We start from the raw sequence: 21,378 nt of genomic DNA on the forward strand, positions 1-21,378 counted from the left end.
AAATCTTTAAAAAAAAGCATCTTAGTTCAGAATAATTTTAAATTTACAAAACAAGAATTATGAAAGGGGCTGTTTTTAAATCAGCAACAGGGGCTGGCCCAGTGACGTGAGCATCCCTTGTGGGCGCCAGTTCATGTCCCGGCTGCTCCGCTTCTGAGCCATCTCCCCACTAACGCACCTGGGAAAGCAGCAGCAGATGGCTCAAGTGCTCGGACCACTGCACCCACGTGGCAGACCCAGCTGGAGTTCCAGGCTGCTGGCTTTGGCCTGGCCCAGCCTGACCATTGTGGGCATTTAGAGAGTCATCCAGTGGATGGAAAATCTGTCTCTAACTCTGCCTTTCAAATAAATAAATAATAAATATTTTTAATTTATTTTTTATAAAGATTTATTTATTTATTTGAAAGTCAGAGTTACAGAGAGAGCGAGGTCTTCCATCTGCTGGTTCACTCCCCAATTGGCTGCAATGGCCTGAGCTGAGCTGATCCAAAGCTAGGAGCCAGGAGCTTCTTCCAGGTCTCCCACACGGGTGCACGGGCCCAAGGGCTTGGGCCGTCTTCTACTGCTTTCTCGGGCCACAGCAGAGAGCTGGATCAAAAGTGGAGCAGCCAGGTCTCAAACCGGCGCCAATATGGGATGCTGGCGCTTCAGGCCAGGGCGTTAACCCATTGTACCACAGCCTCGGCCCCAATATAAATATTTTTTTTCTTTTCTTTTCTTTTTTTTTTACAGGCAGAGTGGACAGTGAGAGAGAGAGAGAGAGAGACAGAGAGAAAGGTCTTCCTTCCATTGGTTCACCCCCCAAATGGCGGCTATGGCTAGTGTGCTGTGCAGATCCAAAGCCAGGAGCCAGGTACTTCTCCTGGTCTCCCATGTGGGTGCAGGGCCCCAGCACCTGGGCCATCCTCCACTGCACTTCCGGGCCACAGCAGAGAACTGGCCTGGAAGAGGGGCAACTGGGACAGAATCTGGTGCCCCGACCGGGACTAGAACCCGGTGTGCCAGTGCCGCAGGCAGAGGATTAGCCTAGTGAGCTGCGGCGCCGGCCATAAATATTTTTTTAAAAAAGCAGCAGCGCAAAGAAAGTGCAGGGTCATAGTAACTGTGTGTCTACGAATGTGCATGTGAGTGTGATAGTAACTGTGTGTCTACGAATGTGCATGTGAGTGTGTAGGTGTGTGTGTATCCATGTGCATGCACATCCGTGCGTGTGTGTGCCTTAGGAAATGGGTGCAGGGGCCCGAAACAGCTCAGTGATGAAAAACAAGCATTTTTGCTTGAAAACGGATCACAGCAAAGCCTGAAGAGGAATGGGGAAGTACTTCCCAGTCACGCTCTGCACCACCGGGGCCTCTTCCTTTGGAGCACTCCTCACGGTGCATATGTTTACTGAGACACAAAACGATATCAAATACAGAGAATCCAAGGGTGCAGCCTGAAATCTCTACCTGTGTGTCTTCACCATTACGACGCCCAATGCGGAGGACGTCTGTAGCACTGGTGTCTGTGCACACGCGCTATGCACGCACAGGCCCGGCCCCACTGGAGGCCGTGGCTCCAGCTGAGCCTACGCGCGTCTACATCCCAGGGCGAAGCTCACTGCCGGTGGTGGCCTGCAGGCACTGCAGGAGCAGGGTGGTCTCCCCGTGAGCCCCAGGCCCCGTCCGTGCACACTGCCTGAGGAAAGCGGCTGCCTGCAGGCTGCACCTGGTTGGTAGCACTCAGAGTTCTTGCTGGAGGGCTGGTCTTTGGGGTTGTTTTGGAGAAGGCCCAGTGGACAAGAACTGAGAGCCAGCTGCCAGAGGAGGAAGGGCCTAGAGCCTGAAGGAAAGCAGGCAGGCCCAGCTCTGCCCGGGGGTGTTTACTGGGGGTCTTGCACTCAGACCCAGCGCTGCCCGGGGGTGTTTACTGGGGGTCTTGCACTCAGACCCAGTGCTGCCCGGGGGTGTTTACTGGGGGTCTTGCACTCAGACCCAGTGCTGCCCGGGGTGTTTACTGGGGGTCTTGCACGCAGGCAGTTCCAGCACTGCCCGGGGGTGTTTGCTGGGGGTCTTGCACGCAGACCCAGTGCTGCCCGGGGTTGTTTGCTGGGGGTCTTGCACGCAGACCCAGTGCTGCCCGGGGTTGTTTTTCAGGGGTCTTGCATGCAGGCCCAGCGCTGCACAGGGCTGTTTACTGGGGGTCTTGCAGACAGAAGCGTCCTCTGGGGCACCTGCCACAAGGCAGGAAAACAGACGTTCACAAAGGTGGCCTGTGGCCAACCACAGCACACCTGGGCTTACTCTACCTCGAGACATTGGGGCATCAGGTAAGAAGGTTGGGTAGAGTGAAAAGTTAGGTTAAGGACTTCATTTGCCAGTCACAGGACTCAGGCTGACCTCCAGGGGCACCTGGAGGGCAAGACAGCCATCGTACCGAAGACGGCAGTCCCGTCCACATCCAGGCCAGCTGTGGTTCCGTGAAGCTGAACCCCTACAGCGATACACAGACCCTGCGTGTGCCTTAGGTCCTTCCTGTCCTCACCCTACACCAAGACGCACCTGGGGCCACCCCTCCACTCAGCTCTGACCCCGAGAGCTGTGAGGAACCTGGAGGGGTCTGGGCACTGACAGCAAGGCTCACGCAGGCACATCCACGTCGCCCCCGGCAAGGCAGGCGGTGGAGGCCACGGGCAGCGCTTCGGCAGGCAGACAGCTGGGGACCCTGGCTTAGCAGCTGCAAGACCACCAGTCAGGGCCAATGACTGCTCCAAACCTTCTGACTGTGCTCACTCCTGGCCCCACCCCAGGACAACTGGCTCAAGCCGGTCACTCACTCCTGCCCATCACTGAGAGAAGCGGTCCATGAGTAAGGCAGGGGCAGCTGTTTGCTTGCCGTGTGGATGTCGTCCAGACAGGGTGCCTGGCCTCAGCTCAGGCGGCTGGACAGAGGCGGCGGTCAGCAGGTGCCCTCCCCAGGGGAAGCCAGAGCCAAGGCAGCACAGCCCGGTGACAGCGCAGCAGGGCACCCAGGCACTCTGGGCATAGAGGGGAGTCTGGGGATGTGCTAGGACATCATTTTGCTGGGTGGGAAATGGCAAGTCCTGGGTCAAAGGTGAATCCACGAGACAGGAGGAACGTACTGCCCAATGCAGGCTCAGGGAAGGGTGGAGGCGGCCCTAAAAGGCTCTTGGGAGTGGCTGCTGTGCCTCCAGCCCCCCCCCCCCAGGAATGTGCCTTCCTTCAGGCAGGTGTGAGAGGAACCCCTGCTCCAGGTCTCCCGCCCACAGGAATACTCCTCCTGCAGAACCCCCGTCAGGGCGCTGTGTCTTTGTGCCCTTCCAACACCTGGGCCCTCCCGCCTCCCACCCCATTCCTGGTGCCCAAGGTCCTGCTCCCTCGAGTGGATGTGTGCAGGGGGCTCCGACACACAGATCACAAGGTGGCGGACAGCTGCGGGGTTTTCCAGCTGAGGGAGCCTAACTACCCCTGTAGCTCTGCGCCTCCCAGAGTTCCTACACAGAGCGCATCCATGGCGACACCTCCAAGTCTCAGCTGTGTTATTTCATCTGTAGGAACAAACGCCCACACAGAGCTGTCCCTTCCCCCTCACCTGCCCGGGCCGGGCCAGGGGACCTGGGCTGGCCTCAAAGGGTCCCCCATGTGGACTTGGCCAGTGCCCTCAGGGCTGGGAGTCGGGGCAGTGGCAGCACACAGGGCGGGGGGTGCAGCTGGGTTGGCAGCAGATCTGCAGAGTGGGGTCTTCACCCCGGGCCATCTGGCTGGTGCCAAAGGTCATGGACGCATCAAACTCAGCCTTGAGCAGCTGGAGATGCTTCATGGCCTGCAGTGCCTCTGCCGGGACCTCGGCCACGCCCTCCAGGAGGTTGTAGTTCTCACCGGGGTCCTCCGACAGGTCGTAGAGCAGTGGTGGCTCATGGGCGGTCAGAGGGCTGGAGGCGTGGCAGGCAGCGTCTGCGGTGGTGTCGCTGTGTGGGGAGCCTGGGGAGAGGGCGGATTCTGTGTGCAGCTCAAGGGCAATGGAGCTGGGGGCCGGGGGGCTGGGGAGAGGGACCAGGGAGAAGTTACCCTGGGTGAAGAAGTGAGCCTTGTACTTCCCACTCCGAACGGCAAAGACTCCGCGCACTTCATCGGGGAAGGCCGAGTAGAAGAAGAGGGAGTTCCGAGGGCTCTGCGGGCACAGTCAAGCCGAGGAGTGGCGAGGGGCCCCGGGCACTGCCCACCCAGAACCGCTGGTCCTGTGCAGGCCCTGGTTGTGCACTTCCCAAACCTGGGTGGGGACAGCACTCAGCGTCGCTCAGCCACGGAGACCTGACGCAGACTCACAGGCGTCGCCCAAGGGCGCTGAACAGCTGGAAACAGGGGTCACTGGCTCTACCTTGCCTGTGCCCAGCAGCAGGGGACTGAGGTCAAAGCCATCCAAGGTGACGTTGGGCAGCGGGGCCCCAGCCAGGGACGCCAGCGTGGGCAGCAGGTCCAGGGAGCTGGCCAGCTCGTGGGTCACACCTGGTGCAGAGGAATGGCCAGTTACCCTGTTTTTTATCAAGGCTGGGGAGGCGGGGCCTGGAGAGAGCTGGAGGACTGACCAGGAGTGATGCGGCCTGGCCAGAAGGCCAAGGCAGGCTCCCGGACGCCTCCCTCGAAGGTCGTGCCCTTCCCGCAGCGCAGGAGGCCAGAGCAGCCGCCGCGGGACATACGCATGGTTTCAGGCCTGGGACACAAAAGGAGGTGGTCAGCGGTGAGGCACCCAGGGCCTCTGACCCTCACTTCTGAGTTCCAACCTTGCCCAGAAATGACCAGAACGTGCCATGGCTCCCCTCAGCTGACCTACCAACACCAGTACCTCTGTGTACCCGTGGCCCCCATGTCCCTGACCACATCTCTGGGTCACTGTCCCTGCCAGTGTGTCCTGAGACCCTAACCCACCACCAAAGAACCCAGACCCTGGCCCCAGCATACCCATTGTCTGCAGTGAAGATGACCAGTGTCTCTCCGAGCAGCCCCAGGTCCCCCACGGCCGTCATCAGGGCCCCCACGGCTGCATCCAGCTCCATCAGGGAGTCCCCAAAGGGCCCACGGCCTGAGTGGCCTGCAAAGCTGTGCCCACTAAACTGGGGGTAGTGGGTGTGCTGGGGGCAGAGACTGGAGTTAGCATTGAGTAGGGGTCACGGGCAGCCAGGAGGGCAGGGCCAGGGTCACTCACGTGGGAAGCGTAGTACAGGAAGAACGGACGGCCCTGGCGCTGGGCGTCGGCCATGAGGTCGCGGGCGAAAGCCACATAGCGGGCTTCCAGTCCAGGCAGCCAGGGGGGCTGTGCCTCCACAGACAGGTTGGCCAACAGTGGGATGGGAACCAGGCCCTGGTCACAGCCACCATCACAGGGAGTGGCTGGTGGGAAGCAGGTCAGGTTCTGGCAGGGGCCCTGGGGGAGAGAGGTCCAGTGAGGGCCCTGGTGGCTCCCTACCTGGTCATGGGAGTAGGGAGAGGGGGCAGGGAGGGCTCCCTACCTGGTCATGGGAGTAGGGGATGCCCAGGAAGCGGTGAAAGCCCTGATGGGGGGGCAGGAAGGCCCCCTCCGGCCCCACCCCAAGGTGCCATTTGCCGGCCATCCCTGTGAGGTAGCCTCGAGCAGACAGGACTTCAGCCAACGTCACCTCCTCCAGGGGCAGGCCGCCCCGGGAGCTGGGCTCCAGGACTCCAGGGTACATGCCCATCCGGATTGGGAGCCGGCCGGTCAGGAGCGCAGCCCTGCAGCACAGGTGAGCTCCGTGAGATAGACTGAGGCAGGCCCCTCCCGCGAAGGCCCTCTTCCTCCCCACCCGCACCAGGGAGCGAATCCGGCAAGAAGCAGACCGGCGGGCGTGGGCCCTGCTCACCGGGAGGGTGTGCACAGAGACACAGGGACGTAGAAGTCTGTGAACCGCAGCCCCCCTGTGGCCAGCTGGTCCAGGTTGGGGGTGGTGGAGCTGGGGTGTCCGTAGGAGCCCAGGTCCCCATAGCCCAGGTCATCAGCAAAGATCAGCACAATGTTAGGGGGGCTGGCAGAGGCCAGGCCCGCAGCCAAGGCCAGAGTGAGAGTCCACAGTGCTCGCATGGCGCGGGACAGGTGGGCTTGTCTGCAGAGACGCCTGGCAGGGAAGACAAGGCTGGTCCGTCGGGCTCTTCCCTAGACCCCGGGGCCCAGGCCCACCCTCCCCTGGACCTCAGACCGCCGTCCAGGAGCTCCAGCGGACCCGACAGAACCCCGGACACCGTGGCCGGGAGGTAACGCCCCCGGGCCCTCAAGGACCGGGACGCCTTCGGATTCCGCGCGGACACCCGACTCTCCTCGCCGACAGGCCCCGGCCCGGCCTCAGCGGCAGAAGTCACATGACAGGGCCCGGCGGAACCGAGCCGAGCAGCGCAGGGTCTCCGACCGCGGCCGCGCCGCCCGCGCTGCGCTTCCGCCTCCGCGCGCCCCGCCCCTCCTCGCCGGCCCCGCCCCTTGACCCCGTGACCCCGCGGCTGGGGCCCCGGGGCTGAGGCGGCTGGGGCGGCGGGGCGCAGCGCAGGGGCCGGAGCCGGGTCAGGCCGGGCGAGGAGGGGCCGGAGCGGGACTCAAGACTCGTCCTGCGCCGACGTGAGGCGGAAGCGGACGGCGGGCGTGGGCGGCGTGCGGAGCGCGAAAGCCCGCGGGCCCCGCCGGCGCCCCGAGGCCGTTGGCGACCGCGCGCGCGGGGCGGGGCCTGGGCGGTGGGGACGGCGCGAGGGGGCGGGGCGACGGGGGCGGGGCGAGCCGGAGGCGGGGGCGCGAGGGGGCGGTGCGCGGCGCGCAGGGGGCGGGGCCTGGTTGGTGGGGACGGCGCGAGGGGCGGGGCGACGTGGGGGCGGGGCGCGGCGCGGCGCGCAGGGGCCTGGGCGGTGGGGACGGCGCGAGGGGGCGGGGCGAGCCGGAGGCGGGGCCGAGAGGGGCGGGGCCTGGGCGGTGGGGACGGCGCGAGGGGGTAAGGGGGCGCGGCCGGAGGCGGGGCGCAGCGCGGCGCGGGAGGCGGGGCCTGAGGAGGGCGCGGCGCGGCGCGGGAGGCGGGCCCCGGGCTCCGGAGAGCTGCCCCGCGCTGCTGCCCCCGCCTCGGCGCTTGGTTCCCTGCGTGAGTGGCGCGTCCCCGGGCCTGAGCTCCCCGGGGAGGGGCGGCTTGTGCGCCCCCAGGCTTCCGGCGCTGGGAGATTTGCGGGGCCCTTCTTTAAAAGACCCGGATGTTGGCAGTGTCGCGGGCACCCCGTGAGTGGGCAAATCGGAAGGGTTCGCAATGGACAGCGGCTTTGCCTGCACCTTACCTCGGGCGCCTTTCTTCCGACCCCTTTCCCCCGTATCGGGGGTGTGGGCTGTGACACGTGTGTGTCTGGTGTGGCGTGGTGTGAGGTGTGAGGCGTGTGTGATGTGAGGCACGTGAAGTGTGTGTGTGGTGTGAGACGAGTGTGTTTGTGCAGGTTTGTGGTATGTGAGGTGTGAAGTGTGTGTGAGATGTGTGGTGTGTGAGGTGTGTCTGGTGTGAGGCACGTGAAGTGTGTGTGGTGTGTGAGACATGTGGTTGTGTGTATGGTGTGAGGCGTGTGTGTTTGTGGTGGTTGAGGTGTGTGGTTGTGTGTGAGGTGTGTTTGGTGTGTGTTGTGTGCGGTGTGAAATGTGTCTTGTCTGAAGTGTGTGAGGCGTGTGGTGTGTCAGGTATGTGGTGTGTGAGGTGTGTGGTGTGTGAGGTGTGTGTAAGGTTTGGTGTGAAATGTATCTTGTCTGAGGTGGGTGTGGTGTGAGTGTGAGGCTGTGGTGTGTGTTTGTGGTTTGTGTGTGGTGTGGTGTATGTGTGTGGTGTGAAATGAGTCTTGTCCGAGGTGTGTGTGGTGTGTGTGTGTGGTGTGTGAGGCGTGTGCTGTGAGGTGTGTCTGTGGTTTGTGTGCTGTGGTTTCTGACTGGTGTGTGTGATGTCTAGTGTGAGACGTGTGTTCCGTGTCTGATGTCGCGTGTGATTATGGAGTGTGTGTGTGTGTGTGGTGTGTGAGGTGTGTGCTGTGAGGTGTGTCTGTGGTTTGTGTGCTGTGGTTTCTGACTGGTGTGTGTGTGTGATGTCTAGTGTGAGACGTGTGTTCCGTGTCTGATGTCACATGTGATTATGGAGTGTGTCTGTGTGTGTGTGTGTGGTGTGTGAGGCGTGTGCTGTGAGGTGTGTCTGGTTTGTGTGCTGTGGTTTCTGACTGGTGTGTGTGTGATGTCTAGTGTGAGACGTGTGTTCTGTGATGTCGCGTGTGATTATGGAGTGTGTGTGTGTGGTGTGTGAGGTGTGTGCTGTGAGGCGTGTGTGTGATTATGGAGTGTGTGTGTGTGTGTGTGGTGTGTGAGGCGTGTGCTGTGAGGTGTGTATGTGATTATGGAGTGTGTGTGTGTTTCCGGCCTGGGTCTGGTCAGCCTCTGGGATACACGAGTCGGGAAGCCTCCGGCTAAGACTCGCCTGGTTCCTAGGCTGTCATTCTGACGCCTGGTACCTCGACCACAAGCAGTGCACTTGCCACGGAGGCGGGCTGTGCGGGTGTTTTACTCAGTGCGCGTGCGTGCACACACACACACACACACACACACACCACCGCCGCCATGTGACCCTCTTCAGGAGCTCGTGTTGGGCAGCTCTCTGGCCGTGGCACCCCCTGCACGCTTTGGGCACCTGTCTGGGAGCTCTGACCTCAGGAAGAGCAGGACCTGGGTGCCTGGGTGGGGCGAGTTTCCCCTGCGCACTGACCCTGGCACAGAGTTCGCACCGAGGCCCAGCTTGGCTGGAGAGCTGGCATCTCCCGATGAACCTTGAAAGCCCCGAGGTCAGGGCTGGGGCGGCAGGGATTCCCGACGATGGGACGGGGGAAGGGCTGGGCCCACCTGGCCTCACGGGAGCAGGAGGGAGCAGTCTCCCTGCAGCTTGTCACATTCCAGCCTCCTTTCTGGCCCGTGTGCCGTTGTGCTTCCAGTCCTGAGCCAGGACAGACGCTTCTTTGTGGCCCAGAAATCTTTGAACCTGTAATTGGAGCTATCACAGCTGGTCGGCGCTGTGAGTTGGAGTTTAAAAGCAACCGACCTAAAGCGCGTTCTTCTCTTTGAACAGCAGGCTGGGAAGTACCCCGGGACCTGCCTGTTATTCTGGGGAAGAGCCTGCGTGTGGTGGCAATGTCTTGCACAATGGTGGCACTTTCTCCCAGGGATCTGGGGGCCGCTCAGGTGTGTGCACACGTGCCATCTGACCTCGGGCTGGAGGAGGGGATGTGGTGCCGGCAGCTATGTTTGTTCAAAGCCAGGCTCTGCAGGCTGCCCTGGTCTTTTGGAGATGTGAGTTCTTTTTCTGCATTGACGGAGCCTCAATTGGAGGCAGCCTGCTGGGGTTCAGGAAGTGGCTGTGGACACCTAGGGCACTGCTAATTTGGGACTGACGCCCACAGTTAGGGGAGCGGCCTTGCAGTGAGCAGTGGGTCTTGTCTTTTTGTACCTTGGATAAGGGATGGGAAAGGCCTCTGTGTGTGGAGTTGGTGGGGGAGCGACGGGAATGCAGCTGTATCCGTGGGAACACACTTGGCCTGGATGAAGGAATTCTACAGCTCTTGAGGCGGGCTGAGTGTCCAGGGACATTGAGGACACCTGAGGACCCTGACCCCCACCTCCCCCATCCCTGTCCACCAGCTCCATCCTCCCCGCTGACAGTCATCACCTTCCTGCTGCCCCCACCCCTCCCCAGGCTGCGTTTTTCTCAGCCACCTTGAGGCCCTATGGTTTTCCCCGGTTCCAGAGGGCTGGTCCCGGCTGAGTGGTGCAAGCCTCTTCCAAGGGGGTGTCAGTACTGACTGAAGCTTCTCAGGCCGCCTGTTGGGGTGCAGGGGAAGGCTGGGGGGTTCCCAGGAAGGAGGGTGGGGTTCTGAGCGTGTGCGAGCCGCGCTGCCTCTCCGGCTGCTGGGTGGCACCAAAGATTCTGTGCTTGACCACACTGCAGTCAGGCTCCTGAACCTTCTGGGCCCGTCTGGCACATACTTGTAAAATCCAGGCCTAGCAAGGGCCCTGCTTAGCTTAGCACAAATTTCTGAACCCCCCTCCTTGATCTCCAAATCTGGGGCCTGCATATCTGGACAGGTTCCTCGTCCTCCATCCCCTCGAGAATTTCTCTCCAGCAAGAATCCTGTTGGGTGGGATTGGCTAACATCCCCCTAGCACCTGATGTCTCTTAATAGTGTTCCATTTCCTGACCCCAACCCATTCCTTGGCTGTAAATGCCTGCTTGCCTGTCTGTGCTGCACCCAGAGCTGGGTCCAGTCTCTGTCCCCTGCTGCAGTCTTTCTCCAGTGGTCGCTACACCTACTGTGGTCCTGATGAAGCTGCCTTGCACCGGGTGACCCACAACACTGTCCCTTAGCCCTCTATCCCTGCCGACTGTAGCCCAGCAAGCATCCTGCAGCCTCAGGCCTGGGGCCTTGCTGGTCCTCTCTGGAACTCTTGTCTGGCTCCCGAGGTCCACTGCAGTGTCAGGTTCTCTGTGAGGCCTTCCCTGGCCCCAAACTCTTCGCCCACCTCCTCTACCCAGGTGTGAGTGGCTTCTCTTTACTCCCAGGTAGGCTGAGTTGGGCAAGTTGCCGTTGCCCTCTCCAGGCCTTGATTTGCCACCTGTAAATGGGGTACAATAGTACCCACTCTGGTGTGTTGGCGGAAGGCACGGATCAGTTAACATAGGCAAGACGCTTTGCTAGGCTGGCCTATGGAAGTCTGTGTTCTGACTTGTCGTCACACAGCTGCTGGTGTTGTGTAGAGCTGGGTGGAGCCACGAGAACTCCAGACAGGGTGAGTCTTCAACACAAGGGGAGCCTTGTGGAGATGATCTGGTTGGCAAGATGAGAGGCCTGTGTGGCACCGCGAGGCATCACACGCCAGGGAGGCCGTGAGAGAACCTTCAAGTCCACTCAGGGACGGGATGAGCCACTATCCGACTAGACGTGCAAACAACCTCTGATTATGGATAACTTGATCCCCTGGATGACAGTCAGCTGCGCAGGTGACCAGGTCCCATCATCCCCAGCCCTTACTGTCATCATATTTCATAAAATTATAGAAAATTGCTTACGCGTTTTACCAGAAACATTACTTTCTTCCCAGGAGGAACTTCTACCCAGGCTGTTCCTTTCCCAGTGTTTCCAAGGGATCAGAGAGAGCTTAGGAGGAGCAGGTTGGCCCCCAAGTGACCAGGACAGCGATCCCGGGTCTGGCATCCATGGCAGCCAGGAGCTCCAGGGCAGGTGTGCCGTTGGCCATGGTGGGTGGGTAGGCATTCAAACGACCTGTGACTGCTGTAAAGTTTACTGTCTGTGGGGGAAGTGGTCATCTCTCCATTTGATTACTGTTTACAGCCCTCGTCTGTATTTTCACTACACCGCAGCCAGGCCCAAGGGCTTGGGCAGTGCAAGCACTGTGAGATGGACCCGTGACTAGGTCATTGTCCAGTCTTCCAGAGCAGGGTGGGGCAGTTCGAAGTGCACTCGGGAAGAGAAGACTTAGATACCAAAGGAACTGCATCCTTTTGCAGATTTTGTTGAGCAGAATTCCGAGGAACGAATGTTGGGGGAGGATGGTTCTAAATCAAGAGAAACCGATGCAGTGCTGGAGGTCAGGGTTGGCAGGGCCGGTGGAACGCCTGGCTATCTGCACTCTAGTCTTTCACCAGGTTAGAGTAGGCACTTGGCCTAGCAGTTTGAGTGCCCACACCCTATCTCAGGGTACTGGGTTCCACACCGGCTTCAACTCCTGACTCCAGCTTTGTGCCAGCGCAGACTTTGGGAGGCACGGAGATGGCTCAAGTGATTGGGTTCCTGTCACGTGTGGGAGGCCTGGACTGGGCTCCTGGCCCCGCTTGTTGTGGGCATTTGGGGAGTGGACCAGCAGATGTGTGCTCTGTCTCTCTCTGCCTCACAAATAAATAAAATTTAAAACAAACACCAGCAGGACTGGCACTGTGGCATAGTAGGTTAAGCCTCTGCCTGCAGTGCCGGCATCCCATATGGGCGCCAATATGTGTCCTGGCTGCTCCTCTTCCAATGCAGCTCCCTGATAATGGTTTGGGAAAGCAGTGGAGGATGGCCCAAGTGCTTGGGTCCTGCACCCATGTGGGAGACCCTGAGGAAGCTCCTGGCTCCTGGCTTCGGATCGGCGCAGCTCCGGCCATTGCAGCTATTTGGGGAGTGAACCAGCGGATGGAAGACCTCTCTCTGTCTCTCCTTCTCTCTGTAACTCTGCCTCTCAAATAAAAAGTAAATCTTTATAAAAATATATTATTTCAAAAACTAAAGAAAGAAACAGGGAGGGAGAGAAGAAGGGAATGTCATTATATATTTAGAATTGTATTTATGACCTATATTGAATCTGTCAAAAACTAAAAACAAATAAATAATTAAAGCAGAATAAAGGGGCCGGCACTGTGGCACAGTAGGTTAATCCTCCGCCTTCAGCGCCGGAATCCCATGTGGGCACCGGTTTGATTCCGGCTGCTCCACTTCCGATCCTCTCTCTGCTGTGGCCTGGGAAAGCAGTGGAAGATGGCCCAAGTCCTTGGGCCCCTGCACCCGCGTGGGAGACCTGGAAGAAGCTTCTGGCTCCTGGCTTTGGATCAGCGCAGCCCTGGTCATTGTGGCCATTTGGGGAGTGAACCAGTGGAAGGGAGACCTTTCTCTCTGTCTCTCCCTTTCACTGTCTGTAACTCTACCTCTCAAATAAATAAATAAAATGTTTAAAAAAATAAAAAAGAAAACCAGGTTTCAGTAGGCTATGGGAACAAAGGTGACATATGAGAAGTTCCTTGATATAACCAAGAAAAGGCATCCAGAGACTGGAGGAGCTAGGATGGCATCGTGCGTCACCGGGAGGCCCTGCCTCACCAGGAATTAAGGGCTGTGCCGTGCGACGGGAGAGAGGGGCAGGAGCACCCACAAGCAGCTAGGGACGCTGGATGCAGGGGCCAAGACATCCTGGGGTGGCAGAAGCCACGTGGCCAACCAGGCAGGCGAGGCCCCTGTGGTGGGCAAGCAGAGTTGTCACCTTCAGAGACCACTGGCCGTGGGGCCAACTTCCAGGACAGAAGCAGAGGGCAGCATGGAAGTGAGGGTGTGGGTGGTGGAAAAACCCTGGTCTCAGGAATATGCCTGGCCTGGGTCACAGGGCAGGGGAGCCGAAGTTCCCTTTGCAATTCCTGGATGTGAGTCACTGCCAGACCCGGAGCCTTCTGCTGGACGGACAGGCCTGGTGGGAACACCCAAGGCTGAGCTAAGTCTTCCCAGCCTCCCCAGAGGAAGGTGTGCCTGTCAGCCAGGACGATGCCGCTGCAGGCTCCCAGGGACTCGGCTGACTTTGCTGCCCCACTGTCCACAGGGCAGAGGCGGCTTGGGAGGGCAGATGGACTGCACTTTGGGCTGCGGTCCATCTCACAGTGGACACACTGGTATGTGAATCCACTCTGGTGTGTTTCCCAGCCGGCATCTGGCTGGGGCAAGGACTCTAAGAGTGAGAGCGGCCTCCCTAAATCGGTAGAGGAAACACCTCCTACTCTGACAGAGCAAACCCTAAATAAACCCAATCAAACCCTAAACTGGCTTAATAGAATGAATAGACATGTACTTTTGGCCCACAGAAAGTTCAGTTTGCAACCTGGGTGGGTGTGGGAGGCTCTCTGTTCTATTTAGTCATTCAGGGTCCCATTTTTGATATCTGGGTTTAAGGCTGTCCCGGAGTTCACAGCAGCCAGCAGGAGGGAAAAGCGTGCACACGGAGGACTGGGCAGGTGTGGCTGTGGCTTACAAATGGGACACATCATTCCCACTCATGCTGATTCTAGAACTCAGCGATGTGACACTGCCTTGACCCCGAAGGGGCTGGGACACAGACTGGCCGAGGTGTGGTGTGTCAGGAGCCAGCAGCTGGGGCATCTGCGTTCTCACCCTCAGCTGTCCGACCGGCAGACAGAGGGACTCGCCAGGGGCCGTCTGTGGGTGCTGTTTCAGGCAGATTGTATTTCTAGAAGCCAGGCCTCTTCTGTTTCGGTTTCCAACGGTGTTTTGGGCAGCATCTCCCTGTGTTCATTCCCTTTCTGCTCCCTCTAGGTACACAGGAGCCTGTGCTCTCCACCTGGACCCGGGCTGTTACCGTCAGTGAGACAAGGACCTGAGGGGCCACGGGAAGAGACACAGGTGAAGTCAGGAACAGGGCTGCGCAGGCAGCTGGTGATCCCGACCGCCGGGGCGCTGCGCAGCGACGTGTAAATGAAGCATCTCCTGTCCATCTCTATATTCACTCATGCTCTGCCCAGCAAGCAGTCATTAAAGTGTGTGCGCACACACACACACACACACGAGTACGAGTGCTCCGCTGAATAAGAAACAGGTTTCCAACAATATCACATAAAACCCATTTATTACAGAATGCTGGAAATGCTGATCAAAGCATAACAAACACTGTTATATGCACAGCCGACCTTGAAAGAAAATGGATGTATGCTCAGAAACACTGAAGAGAAGACGACCAGTCAGGTAAGAGCATGAAACCCGTGGGACTCTCCCTGCGAGGAACTTGAGCCTTGGGTTTAAGGCCGTGTGGTGGGCAAGAGGGAGGGGCCTGGGCCCACACCACAGAAGTTGGAAGGGAGATTCTCACAGAGAAGCAGGGCTTTTGAAGACCCATGGTATCAATGAATGACTAGAAAGACTAGGAAGGGCAGGCACTGTGGTGCAGCGGGTTAACGCCCTGGCCTGAAGCGCTGTCATCCCCTGTGGGCACCGGTTCTAGTCCTGGCTGCTCCTCTTCAATCCAGCTCTCTGCTACGTCCTGGGACAGCAGTGGAAGATGGTCCAAGTCCTTGGGCCCCTGCACCCACGTGGGAAACCTGGAAGAAGCTCCTGGCTCCTGGCTTTGGATTGGCGCAGCTCTGGCCATTGTGGCCATCTGGGGAGTGAACCAGTGGATGGAAGACCTCTCTCCTCAATCTCTCTCTCTCTGTAACTCTGTCTTTCAAATAAATAAAATTAATCTAAAAAAAAAAAAAAGGACTAGGAAAAATATCTGCCTTCCAGGAAAGAGAAATGAAAGATTTTGTGGTGACCTCAACATCAGATGGAAACCCAGTCTGAGAATTTGTGAGTACAGAATTGGACTTACCTTCACGTGGTGCAAGGCTGAAATACAAGCTGCCTGGGCAGTTTGGGATGGAGTGGAAGTCACTGCAGGGTGACAGCCCTGGGCACTGGTGGGAGAAGGCACCCACCACCTGACTCCCAGGCCCCACGTGCAGGAGCCTGGAGCTCCATCTCGCCTCCCCTGTGGCAGACGGACCCAGATGCTTCAGCGGTCACCTGCTGCCTGATTCAACAGGAAGCAGAATCAGGAGTGCAGCTGGGACTCAAACCCAGGCACTCTGATAGGAGATGTGGGTATCCCGAATGGTGTCTGCACTGCTAGGCCAAATGCCTGCCTGTTATTTGTTTTATGGCAGGTGAAAATTGTATATATATATATCATATAGAAAAACATGTTTTTAGTTATATATACATTGTGGAATGGTTAAATAAAGCTATCTGGGGCCGGTGCTGTGGCGTAGTGGGTAAAGCCACTGCCTGCATTGCCAGCATCCCATATGGGCACCGATTCGAGTCCCGGCTGTTGTGGGGAGCAACTCGGACTAGACTGTTACTGGAATTAAGGCTTATTCTATGCATCTGCTCTCCCACAATATGGCGCTGGGAGAGGAGGAAATAGCTTCTACACAGCTGCCTCCAGTTCAACCAATAAACAGCAGGACCTGCTCCTGATTGGAGGAGAGCAGCGTACTCGGCGTGTGGGCAGCAGAGTTGGGATTGGTGGAAGAGGACTACAAAGGAGGAGAGAGACAACATGCACCAGGAACATCTATCTGAAGGAACACCTGTGCAGCCCCCGAGAGAGCCGGCTGGTGGTGTGCCGCTCCCCCGCGGAAGTGGGGAAAGTGGCAGGGGGAACCGCCCTTCCACGGAGGTGGAAGGGTTGGTAGCCAACCCGGGAAGAACCAGCAGCAAACCCGGGAAGGGCCGAGCAGACAAAAGAACAGTGCAGGGTCCTGTGTCGTTCCTCCACGAAGAGGGGGAGCGACAGGCTGCTCCACTTCTGATCCAGCTGTCCGCTCTGGCCTGGGAAGGTAGTGGAAGATGGCCCAAGTGCTTGGGCCCTTGTACGTGTGTGGGAGACCCAGAGGAAGATCCTGGCTCCTGGCTTTGGATCAGCCCAGCTCTGGCTGTTGCGGCCATTTGGGGAGTGAATCAGCAGATGGAAGATCTCTCTCTGTCTCTGTGCCTCTGCCTCTCTGTAAACTCTGCCTTTCAAATAAACAAATAAATCTTTAGAGAGAGAGCGAGCGAGTAAGCGAGCGAGCTGGCTTAGCATTTAAAAAAAATAAAGCTAATCAACAAATTGCATTATCTCATACATTAGTTTTTGTGGTGAGAATGCTTAAGATCTCTCTCAGCAATCATTCTTTTTAAAAATATTTATTTATTTATTTATTTGAAAGTCAGAGTTGGGGCTGTGGCTCACTTGGTTAATCCTCCACCTGTGGCGCTGGCATCCCATATGGGCACCAGTTCTAGTCCCGGCTGCTCTTCTTCCAGTCCAGCTCTCTGCTGTGGCCTGGGAAGGCAGTGGAGGATGGCTCTGGTGCTTGGGCCCCTGCACCCAAATGGGAGACCAGGAGGAAGCACCTGGCTCCTGGCTTCAGATCGGCACAGTTCTGGCTGTAGTGGTCATTTGGGGGTGAACCAACGGAAGAAAGACCTTTCTCTCTCTCACTGTCTATAACTCTGTCAAATAAAAAAAAAAGAAATGAAAGAGTTACACAGAGAGAGGAGAGACGGGGGGGGGTGGTCTTCCATCCGATGGTCACGCCCAACTGGCCGCAATGGCTGGAGCTGCACCAGTCTGAAACAAGGAGCCAGGAGCTTCTTCCAGTCTCCCATGTGGGTGCAGGGGCCCAAGCACTTGGGCCACCTTCTACTGCTTTCCACCAGGCCATAGCAGAGAGCTGGATGGGAAGTGGAGCAGCAGGGACTAGAACCAGAGCCCATATGGGATGCCGGTGCTTCAGGCCAGGGTGTTAACCTGCTGCACCACAGCACCGGCCCCAGCAATCATTCTTGTCATTAACTGTGGCCACTGTGTCGTACAGCAGATCTCCCACACACACTGCTCCCTAAATGGAACGTGGTGGCTGGACCAGCATCCTGTGTGTCTCCCCTGGCCCTGCCCCTGGCAACCACGGATTCCTCTCTGCTTCTGTGAGATCAGTGGCATCTGCCTTTCTGTGCCAGACTTATTTCTCTTCACAGAGTCCTCCAGGCTCATTCATGTTGTTGCCAAGGCTGTGCATATATTCTCTCTTTTTCTTTCTTTCTTTTTTTTTTTTTTTTTTTGACAGGCAGAGTTAGACAGTGAGAGAGAGATGGAGAGATAGGTCTTCCTTCTGTTGGTTCACTCCCCAAATGGCCGCTATGGCTGGTGCGCTGCGGCCAGCACGCTGTGCCGGTCCGAACCCAGGAGCCAGGCACTTCCTCCTGGTCTTCCATGCAGGTGCAGGGTCCAAGCACTTGGGCCATCCTCTACTGCACTCCTGGGCCACAGCAGAGAGCTGGCCTGGAAGAGGGGCAACCGGGACAGAATCCGGTGCCCCGACCGGGACTAGAACCCGGGGTGCTGGCACTGCAGGCGGAGGATTAGCCAAGTGAGCCGCGGCGCCGGCCAATATTCCGTTTTTCTAATCCATTCATTCACAGATAGGTAGGTTGACTCCGTATCTTGGCTATTGTAAATAATAAATAATTGAAATTTCAATAGGCAGGTTGAGTAGCAGATTAGGCCCAGTGAAAGGGTGACTGAACTGGAAGATGCGTGTGAAGAAATACTCCAGGACACAGAAGAGCCTAGGAGATGAGGACTTCTTACAAAAGGCAGAACAAGCAAGTTTAGTACATTTTAAAAATTATCATTTTTATAAGTTTTTTTAAAAAAAGATTTATTTATTTGAAAGGCAGGGTTACAGAGAGGCAGAGGTAGAGGCAGAGAGAATCTTCCATCTGATGGTTCACTCCACAGATGGCCGCAAAGGCCAGAGCTGTGCTGATCTGAAACTAGGAATCAGGAGCTTCTTCCAGGTCTCCCACGTGGGTGCAGGGTCCAAACACTTGGGCCACTTTCCACTGCTTTCCCAGGCCACAGCAAACTGGATTGGAAGTGGAGCAGCCGAGCCTTGACCCTACGCCCATACGGGATGCGGGCACTTCAGGCCGTGGCTTTATCTGCTATACCACAGCATCAGCCCCAAATTATCATCTTTTAAAAAGTTTCAATAATTATATTCACAACCTTTTCATCATCCCAAACGTCAGGTGCTCTCTGTCCTCCCTCTCCCCGCCCTGTAACCTCTGTGTGGTTTCCACCTTCATGACTCACCCACTCTAGATGCTTCATTCAAAATCATAGAAATCGTAGAATCTTTGTCTTTTGTGTCTGGCTTATTTCATTTCACATAATGTTTTCAGCATTCATCTGTAAAGCCTCAAATTTTTAAATAGGAGATGCCAAGGAAATAAAATATTCAAAAATATCAGAGAGTTCCCAGATTTCATCAAAGATAGAAATTCTCAGGTTCAGGAATCACAACAAATCTCAAACAGGGTTAGTAAAATTGAAACAATGTCTAGGAAAATCATGTTGAAGCCCAGCGACATTAAAAACGACAGGGTCTTAAAAGTAACCGAAAGAACGCATTGCCTACTGGGAGACTGACGACGAGACTGACAGCACTGGATGGGATGGCAGCGACAGGACAGCAGTATAAAGCCCGGGTGCAGTGCCAGTGCTGTGCTGCAGCGGGCGAAGCCACTACCCGCGACGCCGGCATCCCATATAGGCGCCAGTTCAAGTCCTGGCTGCTCTACTTCTGATCCAGCTCCCTGCTAATGCTCCTGGGAAAGCAGTAGAAGATGGCCCAAGTATTTGCGGCCCTGCACCCACGGGGGAGACCCGGAAGAAACTCCCAGCTCCTGGCTTCAGCCTTGTCCAGCTGCAGCCCTGGCCACGTGGCCATTTGGAGAGTAAACCAGTAAATAGAAGCTCTCTCTTAGTGTAGCTCTGCCTTTCAAATAAGGAAATAAATCTTTAAAGCATTAAAATATAATGAGTGCAAATAACTGTCCTGGGTTTATACTTCCAGGGTGACGTTTGCTGCTGCCTTCTGCCTTCTCCCTCGGTAACAGGGTCCTGATTTCGCAAGGGCTGAGCAGTCCCACAAGAAAGCACCGGATTCCCCGGCCCCACTGCAGCCAACAAGATGCACACCGCGTCGCGGGCGAGGTTCCGGGCAAGCTCCTCATGAACTCAGATGTGTGCTCGGATGACGGCTGCAGACGGGACTAAAGAGAACGGACACTGATCGCGAAGTCTACCAGATCCCTTCAGGGACACCACGCTGACCATTTCCCTACAACTGGGAGCCCACCAGGGACGCCTGCGCTCATCACTTCTACACAGCACCTTCTGTGGTTCCAGCCATTGTACATAGGCAAGAAAAAGAAATAAAGGAGGAAGTAAAACTGCCTCTGTTTGCTGATCTGGTTGTTTATGTAAGGTTCTTCCCCTCCCCCGACACTCTCACCCCCTCCCTCTCCTGTTCCCATTCTTATTTACTAAGATCTGTTTTCAATTAACTTTATACACACATGATTAATTCTATACTAGGTAAAGAGTTTAACAAGTAGTATGAAACAAACCTGTTCAAAGTCGTTGCATCTCGAAGTGTCACCCTCAGTCCTGCAGGTGGCCTTGCTGGGCGTTACAGATCAGGGAGAACGTGGCGTTTGTTCTCTTGGAGCTGGCTTATTTCACTAAGTGTGATGTTTTCCAGTTTCATCCATTTTGTTGCAAATGACAGAATTTCATTTTTTAACCCCTGTGTAGTATTCCATGTAACAACATTTTTAGGAATAAATTAAGCAAAAATGTACAAGTAATTTTTAAGATGAGATACCAATTCAATTCTGGTGAATTGTAGTTGGGTATATAGATGATAAATACCACACAGGAGAGATTGGGTTCTCTAAGCATAAAACTGTTCTTGGTTTCAAGAGAATTAAAGAACAAAGAATAAAAAAAAAAAGAAAAAATATACAAGTACTCTACATTGAAAACAATAAACCTCGCTGGGATAAATTAATGAAAACCACAATAAATAGTAAATAGTAAATAATAAAAGAGGGGATATACCCTGTTGGTGTGTGGGTAAGTTTATTGCTACAATGTACATTCTCCGTAAGTATTTTTTTTTGTAAAAACTAATAAGCTGGAGCAGGCATTGTGGTATAGTGGGTAGGGCCACTGCTGCCTGCAGTGCCGGCATCCCGTGTGGGCACCAGTTTATGTCCCGGCTGCTCCACTTCCAGTCCAGCTCCCTGCTAATGGCCTGGAAGGCGGTGAAGATGGCACGTGGGCCCCTGCACCCATGTGGGAGACCTGGAAGAAGTTCCTGGCTTCCATCAGGCCCAGCCCTGGCTGTCGTAGCTATCTGTGGAGTGAACCAGCAGATGGAAGACCTGTGTGTGTGTGTGTGTGTGTGTGTGTGTGTCTCCCCTTCTCTCTGTGTAACTCTTTCAAAGAAATGAATAAATATTAATAAAAACTAAAGGGCTGATCATAAAATTTATACAAAAATGAAAATGATCTAGAATAGACAAGAGAATTCAAAAGGAATAAAGTAGTAGGAGTTACACTACCTAATTTCCAGACTTCTTCTTATAAAGTTACAGAAATTAAGCAGTGGCATTAAAGAAAGCATGTAAATAAAGATCAAAGGGAGAGGAAGGAGAGAGGGTCCAGAAACAGAGGGCGCATTGTGAGCAGCCCATTTTCTACAAGGGTGCAGAGAAGTTCCGTGGGGCGGCAGTCTTTCCAGGAGAGAGCTGGCACTGGGCGCTGTGGTCACAACCCCGCTTGGGACGCCAGCGTGCGGCATCACAGGGCCTGGGCTGCAGCCCTGGCTCCACTTTGAGTTCCAGCTTCCTGCTGGTGCACATCCTGGGAGGCAGCGGGTGATGGCTCATGGAGGGGCTTCCTGCCACCCACGGGGGCCTCGACTGAGACCCCTGCTCTTGGCTGCAGTCCGGCCCAGCCCCGGTCGTTGTGGACACTGGGGAGTGAACCAGCAGTTGGGAGGCCTCTGTCTCTCTGCTTTTCACATGAGTAAAATTAAGTAACTAGGAACATTTCCACATGGTGCTAGGAGGTGCCTAGAGCAGACAAATGCACGGAGCAGAGTGTACAGCAGTGTCT

The 21,378-nt window shown here is 56.3% G+C and overlaps 1 protein-coding gene and 1 long non-coding RNA gene across 18 annotated transcripts; one reads left to right on the forward strand and one right to left on the reverse strand.

Moving 5' to 3' along the window:
- Positions 1 to 3,521: 3,521 nt before the first annotated feature.
- On the reverse strand, positions 3,522 to 6,717 carry ARSA (arylsulfatase A). Of its 3 annotated transcripts, none has more exons than XM_070053142.1 (9): positions 6,233 to 6,717; positions 5,876 to 6,127; positions 5,507 to 5,747; positions 5,203 to 5,421; positions 4,959 to 5,128; positions 4,586 to 4,710; positions 4,378 to 4,505; positions 4,068 to 4,170; positions 3,522 to 3,980 (listed from the first exon to the last, which is right to left on the reverse strand). In XM_070053142.1, exons 2-9 carry the CDS (start codon positions 6,091 to 6,093, stop codon positions 3,661 to 3,663), a joined length of 1,524 nt encoding a protein of 507 aa, XP_069909243.1. In that variant the 5' UTR covers positions 6,094 to 6,127; positions 6,233 to 6,717; the 3' UTR covers positions 3,522 to 3,660. The 3 variants fall into 3 exon arrangements, with proteins under 3 accessions (XP_069909243.1, XP_069909244.1, XP_069909242.1); XM_070053143.1 differs by having other exon boundaries at positions 6,209 to 6,717; XM_070053141.1 differs by having other exon boundaries at positions 5,876 to 6,717.
- A 257-nt stretch (positions 6,718 to 6,974) lies between these two features.
- On the forward strand, positions 6,975 to 19,650 carry LOC103346040 (uncharacterized). Of its 15 annotated transcripts, XR_011380355.1 has the most exons (7): positions 6,975 to 11,047; positions 11,149 to 11,313; positions 12,090 to 12,296; positions 14,139 to 14,225; positions 14,456 to 14,564; positions 14,846 to 15,167; positions 19,268 to 19,650. It is a non-coding gene; the product is annotated as an uncharacterized lncRNA (long non-coding RNA). The 15 variants fall into 15 exon arrangements; XR_011380348.1 differs by lacking the exon at positions 14,846 to 15,167; XR_011380346.1 differs by lacking the exon at positions 12,090 to 12,296.
- The last annotated feature ends 1,728 nt before the right edge of the window (positions 19,651 to 21,378 follow it).

The sequence above is a fragment of the Oryctolagus cuniculus genome, chromosome 11 (genome assembly GCF_964237555.1).
Source record: "Oryctolagus cuniculus chromosome 11, mOryCun1.1, whole genome shotgun sequence".
Lineage (NCBI taxonomy): Eukaryota > Metazoa > Chordata > Mammalia > Lagomorpha > Leporidae > Oryctolagus > Oryctolagus cuniculus.

Excerpts from the sequence above, each read along its gene's own strand:
- ARSA (XM_070053142.1), bottom strand. The coding sequence starts at position 6,093 with ATGCGAGCACTGTGGACTCTCACTCTGGCCTTGGCTGCGGGCCTGGCC. Across the intron at positions 4,711-4,958 it reads ATCTTCACTGCAGACAATGG|GCCTGAAACCATGCGTATGT; the intron begins GTATGCTGGGGC and ends TTTGTGTCCCAG. Across the intron at positions 4,171-4,377 it reads TGCTGCTGGGCACAGGCAAG|AGCCCTCGGAACTCCCTCTT; the intron begins GTAGAGCCAGTG and ends CTGTGCCCGCAG.